Here is an 18,262-nt window from a genome sequence, read left to right as displayed (position 1 = left end):
TAGAATTGTGTTGCTGGAGCACTGGTCTCTTCAGTGAATGTTTGGATAGGAATGTGCCAAGGATCTCTTATTGGTCAGTTGTATGATTCTAAATGTGGCAACCTGCGATTTTCTTTTAAACAAGGAAATATATAACATTCTGGGCCCACACAAAGCAGTGAGTTTAATAAATACGTAGCTGAGTCTATTGGTTTTAATGTAAACTGCTCAAAAATTTCAGTTGCAGTACTGCAATGAGGTGCATGTTATGTCAGCATCCCACAAAGTCCATTAGCTGGTCTGCTCGCCACTGATTGCTGCACTGTATTTCACAAATATCCCTGCTGCTTTGGCAGAAATGATTTGTGATGAAAGATCTATTTAAAATCTCTGCTGGATTTTTTTAAACTGCACCATGTCTACAACACAAGTTAAACAGACTGTGCTGTAAAAAATCCATTGCACTGGTAATACGTCTGTAAAAGCCGTGCCTAATCTATTTACACTGGAAAGCTGTCTGGAGAAACAGCAATCATACAGAGTACCACTTGCACCTCAAGGTTTCCAGGTTATAATTTTTTTTAACGAGACCCTCATCTCTTTTTTTATGTGCTATTTCTGTAATAATGATGTGGTTTATGGGAGATGACACTTCAGTCCAATCCGAAGGTGTCTGAAGCAGAAAACACTGGTACCAGCCGAGGGTACAACATTACACATCCAGTATTTACAATATCCTCGAGACCTGTACGAAATGCCGACTCCAAGCTGTGGGGCGTGTTCAGGTTTCTCCCACAAACCACAGCATCTGAGCAACTCCAGTGGCAACGCAGCCCAGAATACTGGGTCTCCGCAGGTGGGACAATGTCACTCATAAAGGTATTTCCTTAGCAGGTAAAAGAAAAACAGTTCCATTTATAAACTGCTTTGTTGAATGATGTGGAGATGCCGGTGATGGACTGGGGTTGACAATTGTAAACAATTTTACAACACCAAGTTATAGTCCAGCAATTTTATTTTAAATTCACAAGCTTTCGGAGGCTTCCTCCTTCGTCATTTTCACATCGTTCACCTGACGAAGGAGGAAGCCTCCGAAAGCTTGTGAATTTAAAATAAAATTGCTGGACTATAACTTGGTGTTGTAAAATTGTTTACAATTGCTTTGTTGAAAGTATTTCCCTTATCCACCCTTCTTTAACAGATTATTTATCCCTCCTCCCTACCACATATTTGTACATTACCTCAAATTAATGGAACATTTTTTGTACATGACCTTTTTGTGATGTGACCTATGTAGATTTCTCTACTTGTGATTGATCCAGAAACGTACACTTCTTGTCTGTGTCCCAGCTGTAGAAACAGAGGCTGATACGGTTATGCTCTGATCTGAGAACGATACCGAGGTTCCAGCTTTAACTGCAGCATAAGGCTGAAGCCCAACCTCGGGCTCAGTGTACAAGTTCATAATCTTTCAGTTAATTGCTGTTATCAACCTGCTCCTGGTGAACTGATAAGAGATTACATTAAATTCTAGTCTCCCTTTCAGTGAAGTGGAAACATGATTCATCCCTCTTGGAAAAACAAGAAAATGTTGAGTTTTATAGGGAAAGAGAAATGGAATTAGAGTAGACAGGTCAAAAATAAACACCAGTACGTGTGTGATGGATCAAATGGCTGTGTGCGTGTGCGTGTGCGTGTGTGTGTGTGTGCGCTGTAATTTTCTATGATTCTAGTGAGGAATAAAATTTCCATATTCTTTTAATGGTTTGTATTGAGTGCCTTAAAGAAATAGCTGTGTGAATTCAGCGATGCCACCCTGTAAAGGAGCGGTGATCAGAGGTAGGTCGTCTTCCCATAGTGCCAAGTCTCTGACCCGCACTCCCCTCAAGGCTTCATTCCCCCCCCCCCCCCCCCGGATCGCAGGACCATTGAACATGCCTCAAGACCCTTAAAGATGAAGGAAAGGCAGGGGAGGCGTTTGGTGTGTAGACTTTTTCTCATGCATATGTAGCTTTAAAATAATATTCCTGGAAGGCATTTCCTGTCTGGTGAGAGATACTTTTATAGAATTTATCTGGATTTGAGAAAACACAAAATGTATGCACATCCAAGAGTACAGAACTGGCAACACCATATTTTGCCTGTGCCTTGTGTCATGGGTTCTGCACCTTTTTCGGTACCAATTTGTTCATAGCATATTGTAAGTAGGAGTTTTGCGAACTGTACCCATCCTTGTGCACTTTCCTCCATTCCTGGAGAGCCAGAATATGCCTGGAGCTATCTGGGATGCCTTTTGTAAAATAAATGTGTAATTAATCAGAGGATATATTGAACAGTTCCTTCTGCTACTCAAATTCCACTCTCCATTTATGTGGGTAAGGGTGATTGTGGCAATTTTACCACTTTGTGTAAAGAACATCCTGCGAGTACTCTTTTGTAAAATTTTACATTGTAGCCACACTGTTCAATAACTAACGCTGAAAGATTGCAGAGAAAAGCCACCAATATATTAATGGCCGCCTTCTGTGCTGTAACATACTATGATACTATGAAATGAAGTCACTTTTGTGATCTGGACAGCCAGTTTGCACAGAGCTAGTTCCCACAATAGCAATGAGATAAATTTGTTTTTGGTGGTATTAATTGAGAGATAAATGTTAGCCAAGACACTAGGAGAATTCCCTGCTCTTCAAATAGTGTCCGTGGGATCCTGTGTGTTCACCTGAGAGCGCAGACAGGATCTTGTTTTAAAATCTCATCGGAAAGACGGCACCTCCAACAGCACAGCACTCCTTCAGTACTGCACTGAAGTGCCAACCTGGATTATGGGTTCAAGTCTCTGGAGTGGGGCTTGAACCCGTGACCTTCTTGATGACAGAGGTGAGAGTGCTACCACTGAGCTACGGCTGACAACTAGGCCCCATGCTCTGGAATTCCCTCCCTAAATCCTTTCGCCTCTCCACCTCTTCCCCCTTTGAGACCCTCCTTAAAACCTACCTCTTTGACCAAGCTTTTGGTCACTCCATCTAATATCTTCTTTGGCTTGGCATCCATTTTTTTAATTGCACCCCTCAACTCATTGCTGTGTGTGAAACCTTGCTGTGCACAAATTGGCTGCCTCATTTCCTACATAACAGTGACTACATCAAGGTCGTGAAAGTCGCTATATAAATGTAGGTCCTTCTTCCAGATGTTTTTCCTATGTTAAAGGCACTATATAAATACAAATTGTTTGTGAACCTACTGAGTAATGATACAAAATGTGACCATTGGATAGCTCGTTAAGTGAGGGGTCAGACTGAATTTCTTCTGGGTAATACTTCAGTTCCAGTACATAGAACGATGCCAAAAATTAGTAGATCTAAGAGGCTTTGCTATAATCTCTGAACTGGCATTGGTTTGTTCACTGCAAGGGTAAAGTTACTGTAAGAGAAAGTATTTATGTGCAGTTGTTCCAGGGTGAGGATAGCAGAAATGAAATTTTAATGGTTCCTCCACTGAGCTCTGAAAGTATTTATTGTGCTTAAAGAACTGAGCCCCACTGCTCCAATGACATCACCCAGCGATCACTCCGAGCACCACACCCACTTCCTGTCGTTGGTGGGTATTTTATAACCTGGGAAAGCCAGGACTTAGTAATAGTCACAAATATAATGCAAGATACCACACATGCTGGAAATCTAAAATATAAGCAGAAAAGTGTGGAGAGAACAGGCGGATGACATTTCAGGTTTGGGTTCTGAAGGGTCCAAGCCTGAAATGTTGACTCAAACGTTCTCTTCTCAGATGCTCACTGACCTGCTGTGTGTTTTAAGCTTTTTCTGTGTTTGTTAGAACAATTGTAAACAATTTTACAACACCAAGTTATAGTCCAGCAATTTTATTTTAAATTCACAAGCTTTCGGAGATTTTCTCCTTCCTCAGGCAAATGTTTCAAGATCTCCTTGAAGCCTACGCATTTATACATATTGAACAATAATACATGGTGTTTACAGACTGCCCCTGCAACTGCCCGTTGCCAAGGCAATCACCGTGTTCAGACAGAGAGGTGTTACCTGCAGAACCTCCGAATACACATTCAACAAAAAAACAAACAGGGAAAAAAAACAGAGAAAAAAAAACACAGAGAGAGGCAGAAACATCCGGAAGGCAGAGAGAGCCAGCAAATGACCCATTATATTAAAAACAGATAACATTTGTTCGCTGGTGGGGTAACGTGTAGCGTGACATGAACCCAAGATCCCGGTTGAGGCCGTCCTCATGGGTGCGGAACTTGGCTATCAATTGATAGCCAAGTTCCGCACCCATGAGGACGGCCTCAACCGGGATCTTGGGTTCATGTCACGCTACACGTTACCCCACCAGCGAACAAATGTTATCTGTTTTTAATATAATGGGTCATTTGCTGGCTCTCTCTGCCTTCCGGATGTTTCTGCCTCTCTCTGTGTTTTTTTTTCTCTGTTTTTTTTCCCTGTTTGTTTTTTTGTTGAATGTGTATTCGGAGGTTCTGCAGGTAACACCTCTCTGTCTGAACACGGTGATTGCCTTGGCAACGGGCAGTTGCAGGGGCAGTCTGTAAACACCATGTATTATTGTTCAATATGTATAAATGCGTAGGCTTCAAGGAGATCTTGAAACATTTGCCTGAGGAAGGAGAAAATCTCCGAAAGCTTGTGAATTTAAAATAAAATTGCTGGACTATAACTTGGTGTTGTAAAATTGTTTACAATTGTCAACCCCAGTCCATCACCGGCATCTCCACATCATGTTAGAACAATGTTTAAGTAGTTTCTTGTGTAAGAATTCAGAATAAATCTGTAACTAAGTGATTATTAATTGGGTGAAACATGAATATTCCATCCTCACAATGTTTTGTACTTTTTTTAAACCATTCAATGTCTGAATTAAATTGCTGGTATCTATTTTTTGTAGACCACGATGCAGCAATGGCAAAATACAGCAAGCTGCCCAAGAAGAGAGAAAATGAAAAGGTACACCATGTTTTACACACCATGGGGATGAAATGTGACTTGGGTGGTGATACTAAACGGGTGAGATCGCATGGAAGTGGATATCGTGTGGGGAGTACAACGGACGGCCCAGACAATACCGTCCGCTTGCACTACCCATCAAGACCAACTTCTACCCCCTCAACTTTACATAATTCACAACACAAGATGTTAAACATCTTGGTGGATTGTTTAAAACAAGGGAAAAACTGTTTCTACTTGTCGGTGAGTCAGTAACCTGAAGGCCTAAGTTTAAGATCATTATCAAAGGATGTTGAGAGAGGTATGGAATGGATTTTAATGCAGAGAGTTGTTAGAAAATGGAATGTCCTACTAGAAATAGCAGCGGAGTAAAATCCTCAACAGCTTTTAGAAGGGAAATGGAAAAAGAAGTTTAAAAGGTTATGGAGAAGTGCGGGGGAATGGGGCTAAAGGGACTAAAGGGATGGCTATATCAGAGAGCTGGTGTGATGGGCCAAATGGCCTCCTGTGCTGCAGAATTCTCTGAAGATTTTTACCGTAATTCTGCGGCAGAATCTGTTTTTCTGCATGTTTTCCCTTCTCTTTAGGAAAATCCAAAAAGTTAGCATTTTCCTGAATACAAAATCCAGAGTGCGCAAGTTAGCAAGCTGAACATGAAGGGAGCTTGAGCAGAACAAGTGGGGAAGGGGCTGCTGTGGGACTGCAGAGATATTGAGGACAAGCTGTCAACTACACTGACCAGGAGCAATATGAAATATTTTGCAACTGAAAATGCTTTTGTAAATGTAAAGAACAGGCTTAATTTAGTTAATAACTGAAGCAATTAGTTACTGTGGTCGACTGAATTTCTATTTTTAAAATGATGCAGTGGTTCATTTATTATTTTCCTGAATAAATTGGATAATCTGATGGAGAAAATGACATGGGGTGCCTGTCTCTTAAAGAGTATAAACCTACAGACTGCAGCTTCCTCTTCTTGCACTGCTTTTTATAAGCCCCTTTATTCAGTTATTTATCTATCATTTGCATTGCTGCTACTTCCACAAGGGAGAGAAGCATTTCTCAATAATGTTGTTAATTTTTGTGCTGTTGAGTAGAGTGTGTATCGAGGCTCCTGGGTGGTTAAGGCAGTGAGGGGCTGATCCATACCGACCAGGAAGGTCCTAGGTGAGAATCCCTGACCTGGGCCGGGTGGCCTGAGCTCAGGGTGGATATGGAGGTGAGAATCCCTGGGCCGGGTTGCCTGAGCTCACGGTGGATATGGGGGTGAGAATCCCTGGGCCGGGTTGCCTGAGCTCACGGTGGATATGGGAATACAGTTTTCACCTTTTTCCAGATTTGGGTGCAAACTTGGAAATGTCCAAAATAAAGATTACACATAAAAATTCACAGGTCAAACAGTACTTGGTTTCCTGGGGAGTCACTGAACTCGAGCACTTTTTAGTTTCATAACTCAATAACACACATTGAAATTTAGTAATCTGCCCCGTACATTCATAAAACCAATATTTAAAAAAAACTTGCTGCAATGGAGAAGTGTTATTACTAGCTATCCCGCCAGACAACTAGTTATGATGGGGAGTGTGAAAGCTCCTTTTGCATTTAAAGTCCCCATTTAAACTAATTAAAGTGTATGATAGTTTACGATATTAAATGAATGGGATAAACAGAACTCACCTCTAGTAACTGTTACTTCATATAGTCAATTCATTATCCTTTGTGTATCTAGGTTTGTCCATTGGAAAAAAAACTTCATTATAATTATAAATGTAATTAATATTAATCTAACAAGTTTTTATTAGTTTAAATTAATTTTCTTTCCTAGGTTTTCTCTTGCAACCTTATGTTTTCTATCTGCCTTTAGTTTAAATGATAGATATCCTGGTCACATCATATAAAGGGGGAATGTCATTGAAGGACAGGCGCATCAGTCCTCCCCTTAACCTGGCAAACCTCCAGTATCCGTAAGGTAACTTAATTTAAAGGTCAGGCTTGCGTGGTAGGTAATTCATGTTTTACCAATGTATACTTGCAAGGAAAAGGTTTTAAGCATTTATTGGAACAATAACCCAACTTGTTCTTGCTGCTTCTGTTTTTCAGTTGAAGGCGGAGGCAGTAGCAGAAGTAGCTGCTGCAAGGAAAAGACAGCATCAGTCTTCCTTACAGTACTATTGTGCCTTAAACGCGTTACAGTACAGGAAACGGGTGGCGATGCTGGATCCGTTGCTTGGCTTCACACAGGGTCAGGTTAGTGAATCTGTTGGCTCAACATGTGGAATATTTGCTGGGTCCCTAAATTGGGAATGAACGAACAACTGAACATAGACCTCACGTGCAACTTGGATGCTCCAGAACTGGATTCTGATTTGAATTTTGAACTTTACACTCTGAACCTAATTTCAAACAATCAGAGACCCTGAAGTATTGGCATCTCCGCTTCAGAGTGAAGCCAGAGTATCAGAGTTTATTATCCATACAGTGATTAAACCCACCATGTACTCTTCTGTGTTGATGAGGCATCTGTAATTCCTGTGTCCTGAGAACGTTAGAGGCAGGAAAATAATAAACTAGCGCACAGAATTATAAATAATAAAGAATCGTACCTTCAGTAGATGCTGGCAGGCTGATAATGTTCCATTGCAGCACAGGTCCCAGGGTAATCTGTACAATGATATGCACAATCTTACAACTAGTTAACAGTGTTTAAAACTGGGTCAAGCCCCCCCCCCCCCCCCCCCCCCCCCGGTGCAGCGGGTCAAGGCCCCCCCCCCCCCATCTGTGCAGCGGGTCAAGGCCCCCCCCCCCCATCTGTGCAGCGGGTCAAGGCCCCCCCCCCCAATCTGTGCAGCGGGTCAAGGCCCCCCCCCCAATCTGTGCAGCGGGTCAAGGCCCCCCCCCTGTGCAGCGGGTCATGGCCCCCCCCCTGTGCAGCGGGTCATGGCCCCCCCCCTGTGCAGCGGGTCAAGGCCCCCCCCCTGTGCAGCGGGTCAAGGCCCCCCCCCTGTGCAGCGGGTCAAGGCCCCCCCCCTGTGCAGCGGGTCAAGGCCCCCCCCCTGTGCAGCGGGTCAAGGCCCCCCCCCCTGTGCAGCGGGTCAAGGCCCCCCCCCTGTGCAGCGGGTCAAGGCCCCCCCCCCTGTGCAGCGGGTCAAGGCCCCCCCCCTGTGCAGCGGGTCAAGGCCCCCCCCCTGTGCAGCGGGTCAAGGCCCCCCCCCTGTGCAGCGGGTCAAGGCCCCCCCCCTGTGCAGCGGGTCAAGGCCCCCCCCCTGTGCAGCGGGTCAAGGCCCCCCCCCTGTGCAGCGGGTCAAGGCCCCCCCCCTGTGCAGCGGGTCAAGGCCCCCCCCCTGTGCAGCGGGTCAAGGCCCCCCCCCTGTGCAGCGGGTCAAGGCCCCCCCCCTGTGCAGCGGGTCAAGGCCCCCCCCCTGTGCAGCGGGTCAAGGCCCCCCCCCTGTGCAGCGGGTCAAGGCCCCCCCCCTGTGCAGCGGGTCAAGGCCCCCCCCCTGTGCAGCGGGTCAAGGCCCCCCCCCCTGTGCAGCGGGTCAAGGCCCCCCCCCTGTGCAGCGGGTCAAGGCCCCCCCCCTGTGCAGCGGGTCAAGGCCCCCCCCCTGTGCAGCGGGTCAAGGCCCCCCCCCTGTGCAGCGGGTCAAGGCCCCCCCCCTGTGCAGCGGGTCAAGGCCCCCCCCCTGTGCAGCGGGTCAAGGCCCCCCCCCTGTGCAGCGGGTCAAGGCCCCCCCCCCTGTGCAGCGGGTCAAGGCCCCCCCCCCTGTGCAGCGGGTCAAGGCCCCCCCCCCTGTGCAGCGGGTCAAGGCCCCCCCCCTGTGCAGCGGGTCAAGGCCCCCCCCCTGTGCAGCGGGTCAAGGCCCCCCCCCTGTGCAGCGGGTCAAGGCCCCCCCCCCTGTGCAGCGGGTCAAGGCCCCCCCCCTGTGCAGCGGGTCAAGGCCCCCCCCCCTGTGCAGCGGGTCAAGGCCCCCCCCCTGTGCAGCGGGTCAAGGCCCCCCCCCCTGTGCAGCGGGTCAAGGCCCCCCCCCCTGTGCAGCGGGTCAAGGCCCCCCCCCTGTGCAGCGGGTCAAGGCCCCCCCCCTGTGCAGCGGGTCAAGGCCCCCCCCCTGTGCAGCGGGTCAAGGCCCCCCCCCTGTGCAGCGGGTCAAGGCCCCCCCCCTGTGCAGCGGGTCAAGGCCCCCCCCCTGTGCAGCGGGTCAAGGCCCCCCCCCTGTGCAGCGGGTCAAGGCCCCCCCCCTGTGCAGCGGGTCAAGGCCCCCCCCCCTGTGCAGCGGGTCAAGGCCCCCCCCCTGTGCAGCGGGTCAAGGCCCCCCCCCTGTGCAGCGGGTCAAGGCCCCCCCCCTGTGCAGCGGGTCAAGGCCCCCCCCCCTGTGCAGCGGGTCAAGGCCCCCCCCCTGTGCAGCGGGTCAAGGCCCCCCCCCTGTGCAGCGGGTCAAGGCCCCCCCCCTGTGCAGCGGGTCAAGGCCCCCCCCCTGTGCAGCGGGTCAAGGCCCCCCCCCTGTGCAGCGGCTCAAGGCCCCCCCCCTGTGCAGCGGCTCAAGGCCCCCCCCCTGTGCAGCGGCTCAAGGCCCCCCCCCTGTGCAGCGGCTCAAGGCCCCCCCCCTGTGCAGCGGCTCAAGGCCCCCCCCCTGTGCAGCGGCTCAAGGCCCCCCCCCTGTGCAGCGGCTCAAGGCCCCCCCCCTGTGCAGCGGCTCAAGGCCCCCCCCCTGTGCAGCGGCTCAAGGCCCCCCCCCTGTGCAGCGGCTCAAGGCCCCCCCCCTGTGCAGCGGCTCAAGGCCCCCCCCCTGTGCAGCGGCTCAAGGCCCCCCCCCCTGTGCAGCGGCTCAAGGCCCCCCCCCTGTGCAGCGGCTCAAGGCCCCCCCCCTGTGCAGCGGCTCAAGGCCCCCCCCCTGTGCAGCGGGTCAAGGCCCCCCCCCTGTGCAGCGGGTCAAGGCCCCCCCCCTGTGCAGCGGGTCAAGGCCCCCCCCCTGTGCAGCGGGTCAAGGCCCCCCCCCTGTGCAGCGGGTCAAGGCCCCCCCCCTGTGCAGCGGGTCAAGGCCCCCCCCCCTGTGCAGCGGGTCAAGGCCCCCCCCCTGTGCAGCGGGTCAAGGCCCCCCCCCTGTGCAGCGGGTCAAGGCCCCCCCCCCTGTGCAGCGGGTCAAGGCCCCCCCCCCTGTGCAGCGGGTCAAGGCCCCCCCCCTGTGCAGCGGGTCAAGGCCCCCCCCCTGTGCAGCGGGTCAAGGCCCCCCCCCTGTGCAGCGGGTCAAGGCCCCCCCCCTGTGCAGCGGGTCAAGGCCCCCCCCCTGTGCAGCGGGTCAAGGCCCCCCCCCCTGTGCAGCGGGTCAAGGCCCCCCCCCTGTGCAGCGGGTCAAGGCCCCCCCCCTGTGCAGCGGGTCAAGGCCCCCCCCCTGTGCAGCGGGTCAAGGCCCCCCCCCTGTGCAGCGGGTCAAGGCCCCCCCCCCTGTGCAGCGGGTCAAGGCCCCCCCCCTGTGCAGCGGGTCAAGGCCCCCCCCCTGTGCAGCGGGTCAAGGCCCCCCCCCTGTGCAGCGGGTCAAGGCCCCCCCCCTGTGCAGCGGGTCAAGGCCCCCCCCCTGTGCAGCGGGTCAAGGCCCCCCCCCTGTGCAGCGGGTCAAGGCCCCCCCCCTGTGCAGCGGGTCAAGGCCCCCCCCCTGTGCAGCGGGTCAAGGCCCCCCCCCTGTGCAGCGGGTCAAGGCCCCCCCCCTGTGCAGCGGGTCAAGGCCCCCCCCCTGTGCAGCGGGTCAAGGCCCCCCCCCCTGTGCAGCGGGTCAAGGCCCCCCCCCCTGTGCAGCGGGTCAAGGCCCCCCCCCTGTGCAGCGGGTCAAGGCCCCCCCCCTGTGCAGCGGGTCAAGGCCCCCCCCCTGTGCAGCGGGTCAAGGCCCCCCCCCTGTGCAGCGGGTCAAGGCCCCCCCCCTGTGCAGCGGGTCAAGGCCCCCCCCCTGTGCAGCGGGTCAAGGCCCCCCCCCTGTGCAGCGGGTCAAGGCCCCCCCCCTGTGCAGCGGGTCAAGGCCCCCCCCCTGTGCAGCGGGTCAAGGCCCCCCCCCTGTGCAGCGGGTCAAGGCCCCCCCCCTGTGCAGCGGGTCAAGGCCCCCCCCCTGTGCAGCGGGTCAAGGCCCCCCCCCTGTGCAGCGGGTCAAGGCCCCCCCCCCTGTGCAGCGGGTCAAGGCCCCCCCCCTGTGCAGCGGGTCAAGGCCCCCCCCCTGTGCAGCGGGTCAAGGCCCCCCCCCTGTGCAGCGGGTCAAGGCCCCCCCCCTGTGCAGCGGGTCAAGGCCCCCCCCCCTGTGCAGCGGGTCAAGGCCCCCCCCCCTGTGCAGCGGGTCAAGGCCCCCCCCCTGTGCAGCGGGTCAAGGCCCCCCCCCTGTGCAGCGGGTCAAGGCCCCCCCCCCTGTGCAGCGGGTCAAGGCCCCCCCCCTGTGCAGCGGGTCAAGGCCCCCCCCCTGTGCAGCGGGTCAAGGCCCCCCCCCTGTGCAGCGGGTCAAGGCCCCCCCCCTGTGCAGCGGGTCAAGGCCCCCCCCCTGTGCAGCGGGTCAAGGCCCCCCCCCCTGTGCAGCGGGTCAAGGCCCCCCCCCCTGTGCAGCGGGTCAAGGCCCCCCCCCTGTGCAGCGGGTCAAGGCCCCCCCCCTGTGCAGCGGGTCAAGGCCCCCCCCCTGTGCAGCGGGTCAAGGCCCCCCCCCTGTGCAGCGGGTCAAGGCCCCCCCCCTGTGCAGCGGGTCAAGGCCCCCCCCCTGTGCAGCGGGTCAAGGCCCCCCCCCTGTGCAGCGGGTCAAGGCCCCCCCCCCCGTGCAGCGGGTCAGGCCCCCCCACCGTGGAATATATATAAAAAAGACAAAAACCATAACTATTCATTAAACCCCCACCCCACACAAGAAGATTTATTCATAAAACACACCCCTTCCAATGAATTCATAGATAAAGAAAATATTGACTACTTATTGCAGTGACTGTTCTGCCTGTTGCAAGCATTGGCGAATTATATTCAAGGCTGCAGTACTGAAAAGTAATGCTTTTACACTCGGCCTTGGTAACTACAAGAAATAGCAGCACACTCTGAACTCATTGAATGATTTCATAAATGCGAGGAAAATCTAACATTACACTTCATGTGATCCACCTCAGAATAGAGCTCCATTCACCACAAACCGTCCAGTTAAACTCACCCATTCATTGCTCCCTCACAGTGGCCCCAACACATTGGCTTAATGTGAATTTCAGGCCTTGTGTCTGACTTTCTTTCATGACCTGAAAGCTTAGAGCTGATGTGAACGATAAGCACAACTTTTACACCTGTCCAATATCTAAACTGTAGTAACTAGTAACTGAAAAACAAGTTGTCCACTGCCAGCTGGTCTGACAAAAAGGGATGATGGTCACAAAAAATTAAAATGCGCCTAACATCACCCAAAAAAAGCTCACTTAATGAGACATTGAACACAGCTGAGCCCACTTGTGAGGCACCCAACATATACCAGCCTTCAATGCTCACAACTGGTTCACTCATGGAGTAATGTCTGTCGGCAGAGTGATACTATCCAGGATCCTCGAATTGGCAAATCTCTTGATATAAACGGAAGCCAAAGAAAACTTTTATTTTTAGTAGATAAGTATATGAAACAGATTATGCTAATATACTCATTCTTTTTGTACATTTTGGTGAAATCTAGACAAAGCAAGTAAAGGGTAAAAGTTATAATCTGGTTTTAAGATAAACAGTGTAGTCAAGGGCTACTTAACCTGCCTGTGGGCCACAATGCCCAGCCTCACAGCCGGGGTAAGTCAGTCAGTCATTTGCCCTGGTTTGTTCTGTTTGAATTTTGTGGGCCTGGAAGTTTGGAACTGGCTGCTGTTAACGAGTAAATCTTAAATCAGAACACCAAAATGTGTTAGTATCAGCAGCTGGAGATGTAAGGGAATTAGTGCGAACGGGGATTTAAACTTGATCTACGTGGCCTGTGAGCCTCTGCAGTGCTCACGTAGGTGAAGACCAAAGCGCACCTTTAGATGTACTGTCAATGTGGCAAAATCATTGTGACTCCTCTTTACATTCACCTTTTACTAGAATAAACCTTCCTTATATGTATGGATTCCTGAAGTGTTTAGGAGGAATGGAACCAGAGGAAATGTAACAGCTATTCTGTTAATAAGAACATAAGAAATAGGAGCAGGAGTAGGCCAATCGGCCCCTCGAGCCTGCTCCGCCATTCAATAAGATCATGGCTGATCTGATCCTAACCACAAATCTAAATTCATGTCCAATTTCCTGCCCGCTCCCCATAACCCCTAATTCCCTTTACTTCTAGGAAACTGTCTATTTCTGTTTTAAATTTATTTAATGATGTAGCTTCCACTGCTTCCTGGGGCAGCAAATTCCACAGACCTACTACCCTCTGAGTGAAGAAGTTTCTCCTCATCTCAGTTTTGAAAGAGCAGCCCCTTATTCTAAGATTATGCCCCCTAGTTCTAGTTTCACCCATCCTTGGGAACATCCTTACCGCATCCACCCGATCAAGACCCTTCACAATCTTATATGTTTCAATAAGATCGCCTCTCATTCTTCTGAACTCCAATGAGTAGAGTCCCAATCTACTCAACCTCTCCTCATATGTTCACCCCCTCATCCCCGGGATTAACCGGGTGAACCTTCTTTGTACTGCCTTGAGAGCAAGTATGTCTTTTCTTAAGTATGGAGACCAAAACTGTATGCAGTATTCCAGGTGCGGTCTCACCAATCCAGTCTTTAAGCACAGAACATTTGAAACTTGAGAATTCACCCCTCACCTTCTTGTGTATTTCAGATCAACTTTTTCAAGATGGGAGTGGAGATGTTTTCTAAGAAACTGGAGGAATTTTTGTCTTCTGTTGCAACCATGGTTCAAAGGTTAGAAAATTATCCTTTCCGACAACTACAAGTATAATGTTTAATCGTTTTTACTTTTCTGGTTCCAGGGGTTTATCCCTCACGGTGGTTTTATAGTTTTCAGAGAGGAGATATTCAACAAATGGCTTAAATCTGTTGAATGTAACAAAACTTCTTCTTTCATTTATTAAAGAGGAATCCTTCATAGTTACTGTCAAATATTTAAAGTATAGTGTCTCCTGTTGAAACTGTCCACTGCACTAAATGTGAGAGTTGTACATTATCTAATACAGCATCCAAGGGCAACTGGACACGGATGCTGAAAGTATGAGATTGGCCCAGCAGGAGCTGCTGTTAGCCAATGAGACCATCTATATCCCTGATAACAACACTGCTGCATCCAAACCAGCTAACAGGAACCTCCTTCAAAAGGCTGGCTACCTGAATATTCGAAGGTAAGGGCATTACATTTTCCTTTTGTTGATCCTAAAGATGTTTATTTGTAAATTTTAGGCTGTTACATATGTGCGTGGGCGTGCGTGTGTCATAGAATCATAGAAAGGTTACAGCATGGAAGGAGGCCATTCGGCCCATTGAGTCCGTGCCGGCTCTATGCAAGAGCGATCCAGCTAGTCCCGCTCCCCCGCCCTTTCCCCGTAGCCCTTCAAATTTTTTCCTTTCAAGTATTTATCCAGTTCCCTTTTGAAGACCATGATTGAATTTGCCTCCACCACCCCCTCGGGCAGTGCATTCCAGATCCTAACCACTGGCTGGGTAAAACAGTTTTTCCTCATGTCACCTTTGGTTCTTTTGCCACTCACCTTAAATCTATGTCCTCTGGTTCTTGACCCCTCTGCCAATGGGAACAGTTTCTCTCTATCTACTCGGTCTAGACCCTTCATGATTTTGAACACCTCGATCAAATCTCCTCTCAACCTTCTCTGTTCCAAGGAGAACAACCCCAGCTTCTCCAGTCTATCCACGTAACTAAAGTCCCTCATCCCTGGATTCATTCTAGTAAATCTCTTCTACACCCTCTCTAAGGCCTTCACATCTTTCCTGACGTGCGGTGCCCAGAACTGGACACAATACTCCAGTTGTGGCCGAACCAATATTTTATAAAGGTTCATCATGACTTCCATCCTTTTGTACTCTATGCCTCTATTTATTAAGCCCAGGATCCCGTATACTTTTTTAGTCACTTTCTGAATCTGCCCTGCCACCTTCAATTTGTGCACGTACACCCCCAGATCCCTCTGTTCCTGTACCCCTTTTAGAGTTGTGCCCTCTAGTTTATATTGCCTCTCTTTCTTCCTACCGACATGTATCACTTCGCATTTTTCTGCATTAAATTTCATCTGCCATGTGTCCGCCCATGCCATATCCTCTTGAAGTCTATCACTATCCTCCTCACTGTTCACTACAATTCCAAGTTTTGTGCCATCTGCAAATTTTGAAATTGTGCCCTGTACACCCAAGTCATTAATATATATCCAGAAAAGCAGTGGTCCTAGTACCGACCCCTGGGGAACACCACTGTACACCTCCCTCCAGTCCGAAAAACAACTGTTCACCACTACTCTTTCCTGTCCCGTAGCCAATTCTGTACCATGTTGCATGGTATTCCATGGGCCGCAATCTTGATGATAAGCCATGTAATTGTCATATAATTAGACAGAATGCCCATCCTATGCTTGGCCTGCTGCCCATCTATGCCTTTCCTGATCTGACAGCTCCTATCTGTCATTGAGAGAGGAAGTAAGTGAACTAGTGACTGACACTGGGAAGCACGGGTTCTATCCCAGCCTTCTGCTGGGTGCAGAATTGGTCTGTTCCCACTAAAAGGAATAGACTGTTTTAAAGGGTACAAAGAAAGCCATGAGAGTGGGAGCCACAGTATTTTATGAGGCTGATCAGGAGCGACATGGAGGGGTGAGACACACGGACGCATTGGAAATCTGGAAGTGGCATTTAGAAGCATATTGGGGCTAATTTGCCTGCGAGGTTCTTGTCCTGGTGCCCACTGCTGTCAGGGAACCGTAGACATTGATTCGGCAGCAGAGTGTGTCACTGTGGGTGCATGTTCAGCTCTTTCATCACAGCTTAAAAAAAGGCCCGATTTTAATGGGGTGAGCGGTAAGGGTGGGGCTGGAACTTGTTTAAATTATCGTCAGGCATGGAGGCTTTCCATTGGAGCTAAAATCGTTCGCAGGAATTTTGGGGGGCCAATTTCAAGCTTGTAACGGCCAGTAGCACCGGCACCAACCTACACAGGTTCCTACTGAAATCAGTCACTTTGAACTGGAGTAAAAGTAGTGGGAGCGTATTAAATGCTGCACAATTCACACAGTGAGCAGCATTGTTATTGTATTTAGTGTATAAACACGGGGGGCCCAGACTGCACAGAACCCTCAGTCTCTGGCATCATACACCTATGGGAATATATCTACCCCTGAGGAGCAGCTCCTTGCATGTGACAGCAGGGAGATGTTGCAGGGCAATCCACCATGAGTACAGCACTCTCTGTTCATTAAAATGATCACACCTCTTCAACCTGCTCAGGGGAATTTGACAGGAGTCCGTCGTTCTTTGACATATCGATGCATCCAGATTGTCACTGCCGCTGTGCGAAGCTGCACGCTCACTGTGTATTTTATCACTGAGCCACAGCAGCATGGCTTTGCAAGATGATTGTGGATGAGGAAGGCCATCTTTGTTCATCCATCCATACAAAACCTCCCCATTGTAGCATCTAACCGATTCTAGGGTTTCACCTCCACTATTCTATCTGCAACTCCATTCCATGTTTTAATCATTCTTTATTGGAAGAAAAACTTACTGATATTCGTTCTAAATTTGCCTTTTACTAGTTTGAACCTGCATTTCCTTGTCCTATTCATGCAATTTACTTTTTCCATACTGTCATCTCCCTTATATCGCTAAAAGATCACCTCTTAGACTTGTCGTTTCATGGCTGAAAAGCCCAAATGTCTCCAGCCTTTCAGCGTAATTCAGACCCCTGACACTAGAGATCAGCCGGGTGACTCTTCTCCTCACTGTCTCGAGTTCTTGGATGTCTCCCTTGTGTCACAGTGACCAGAAGTCAAGGACGGTCTGACCAGAACTGGTCGCAGTGCTCAAGGACGGTCTGACCAGAACTGGTCGCAGTGCTCAAGGACGGTCTGACCAGAACTGGTCGCAGTGCTCAAGGACGGTCTGACCAGAACTGGTCGCAGTGCTCAAGGACGGTCTGACCAGAACTGGTCGCAGTGCTCAAGGACGGTCTGACCAGAACTGGTCGCAGTGCTCAAGGACGGTCTGACCAGAACTGGTCGCAGTGCTCAAGGACGGTCTGACCAGAACTGGTCGCAGTGCTCAAGGACGGTCTGACCAGAACTGGTCGCAGTGCTCAAGGACGGTCTGACCAGAACTGGTCGCAGTGCTCAAGATGGGTCTGACCAGAACTGGTCGCAGTGCTCAAGGACGGTCTGACCAGAACTGGTCGCAGTGCTCAAGGACGGTCTGACCAGAACTGGTCGCAGTGCTCAAGATGGGTCTGACCAGAACTGGTCGCAGTGCTCAAGATGGGTCTGACCAGAACTGGTCGCAGTGCTCAAGGACGGTCTGACCAGAACTGGTCGCAGTGCTCAAGGACGGTCTGACCAGAGCTCTCTACAGTTTGATCATGACTACCTCTGACTTGTATTTGACTGTTCAGCTATGTAGCTCAATCTTCCATTGGCTTTGTTGATCACTGCTCTGGATTGTTTGAACGTGTTGACTCCTAGATCTCTTTCAAGTTCATCGGTAGCTAGTTCAACACCAGTCATGGGCTACAAGTCTCACCATTTTTCCGTCCTATGTGCAGTACTTTACACTTGTCTGCATTAAATCTCACCTGCCATTGTTTTGCCCATTCATTCTATAATTTCTGAGCTGCCTCCTTCACTTCCACTATCCTTCCTAGTTTGGAATCATCAAATTTGTTCAGTTTTTATTGAGTTTCTGATTCCATATCATTAACGTAAATTAGAAACTCGCGGCCCCAACACCGATCCTTGGGGCACCCTGCAGATATTGCGCCCCCCCCCCCCCCAGCCCGAAATAACACCTACAACATGTACCCATTTGTCTTCAATCCTCAGCCATCTTCTTATCCATTTCCTTTGGTCCCTACAGCTTTGACTAACTAATGGCCTTAGTTTAACAACTAGTCTTTCAAATTTGGAAATCTAGGTGCACCATTTCTTAGAGCTTTCCACAGTCTAATTGTGTTGTTACTTCCTCAAATAACTCAAGGAAGTTGGTCAGCAAGATCTTTCCTTTCTGAATCCATGCTGACTGCTGTTATCATTGTACAGGTAATCGTCAAGTTTACTCCTGATATTTGATTCCATTATTTTACATGGAATGGAAGTCAGACTTACTGGGCCTCTAGTTGCCT

General features: G+C 50.3%; 1 protein-coding gene across 1 annotated transcript in view; it reads left to right on the top strand.

Moving 5' to 3' along the window:
* The window catches only part of LOC137310106 (DCC-interacting protein 13-beta-like), a 91,025-nt gene that overhangs the window by 39,519 nt on the left and 33,244 nt on the right, over positions 1-18,262 (top strand). Inside the window, exons 7-10 of the mRNA XM_067978065.1 lie at positions 4,912-4,970; positions 7,071-7,217; positions 13,757-13,839; positions 14,112-14,273. Coding sequence (XP_067834166.1) covers positions 4,912-4,970; positions 7,071-7,217; positions 13,757-13,839; positions 14,112-14,273 — 451 coding nt within the window. The remainder of the gene's footprint in view (positions 1-4,911; positions 4,971-7,070; positions 7,218-13,756; positions 13,840-14,111; positions 14,274-18,262) is intronic.

Source organism: Heptranchias perlo, unplaced genomic scaffold (genome assembly GCF_035084215.1).
Source record: "Heptranchias perlo isolate sHepPer1 unplaced genomic scaffold, sHepPer1.hap1 HAP1_SCAFFOLD_217, whole genome shotgun sequence".
NCBI lineage: Eukaryota > Metazoa > Chordata > Chondrichthyes > Hexanchiformes > Hexanchidae > Heptranchias > Heptranchias perlo.
Note: the sequence above shows the minus strand (reverse complement) of the source record. Positions and strands in the feature narration are given on the sequence as shown.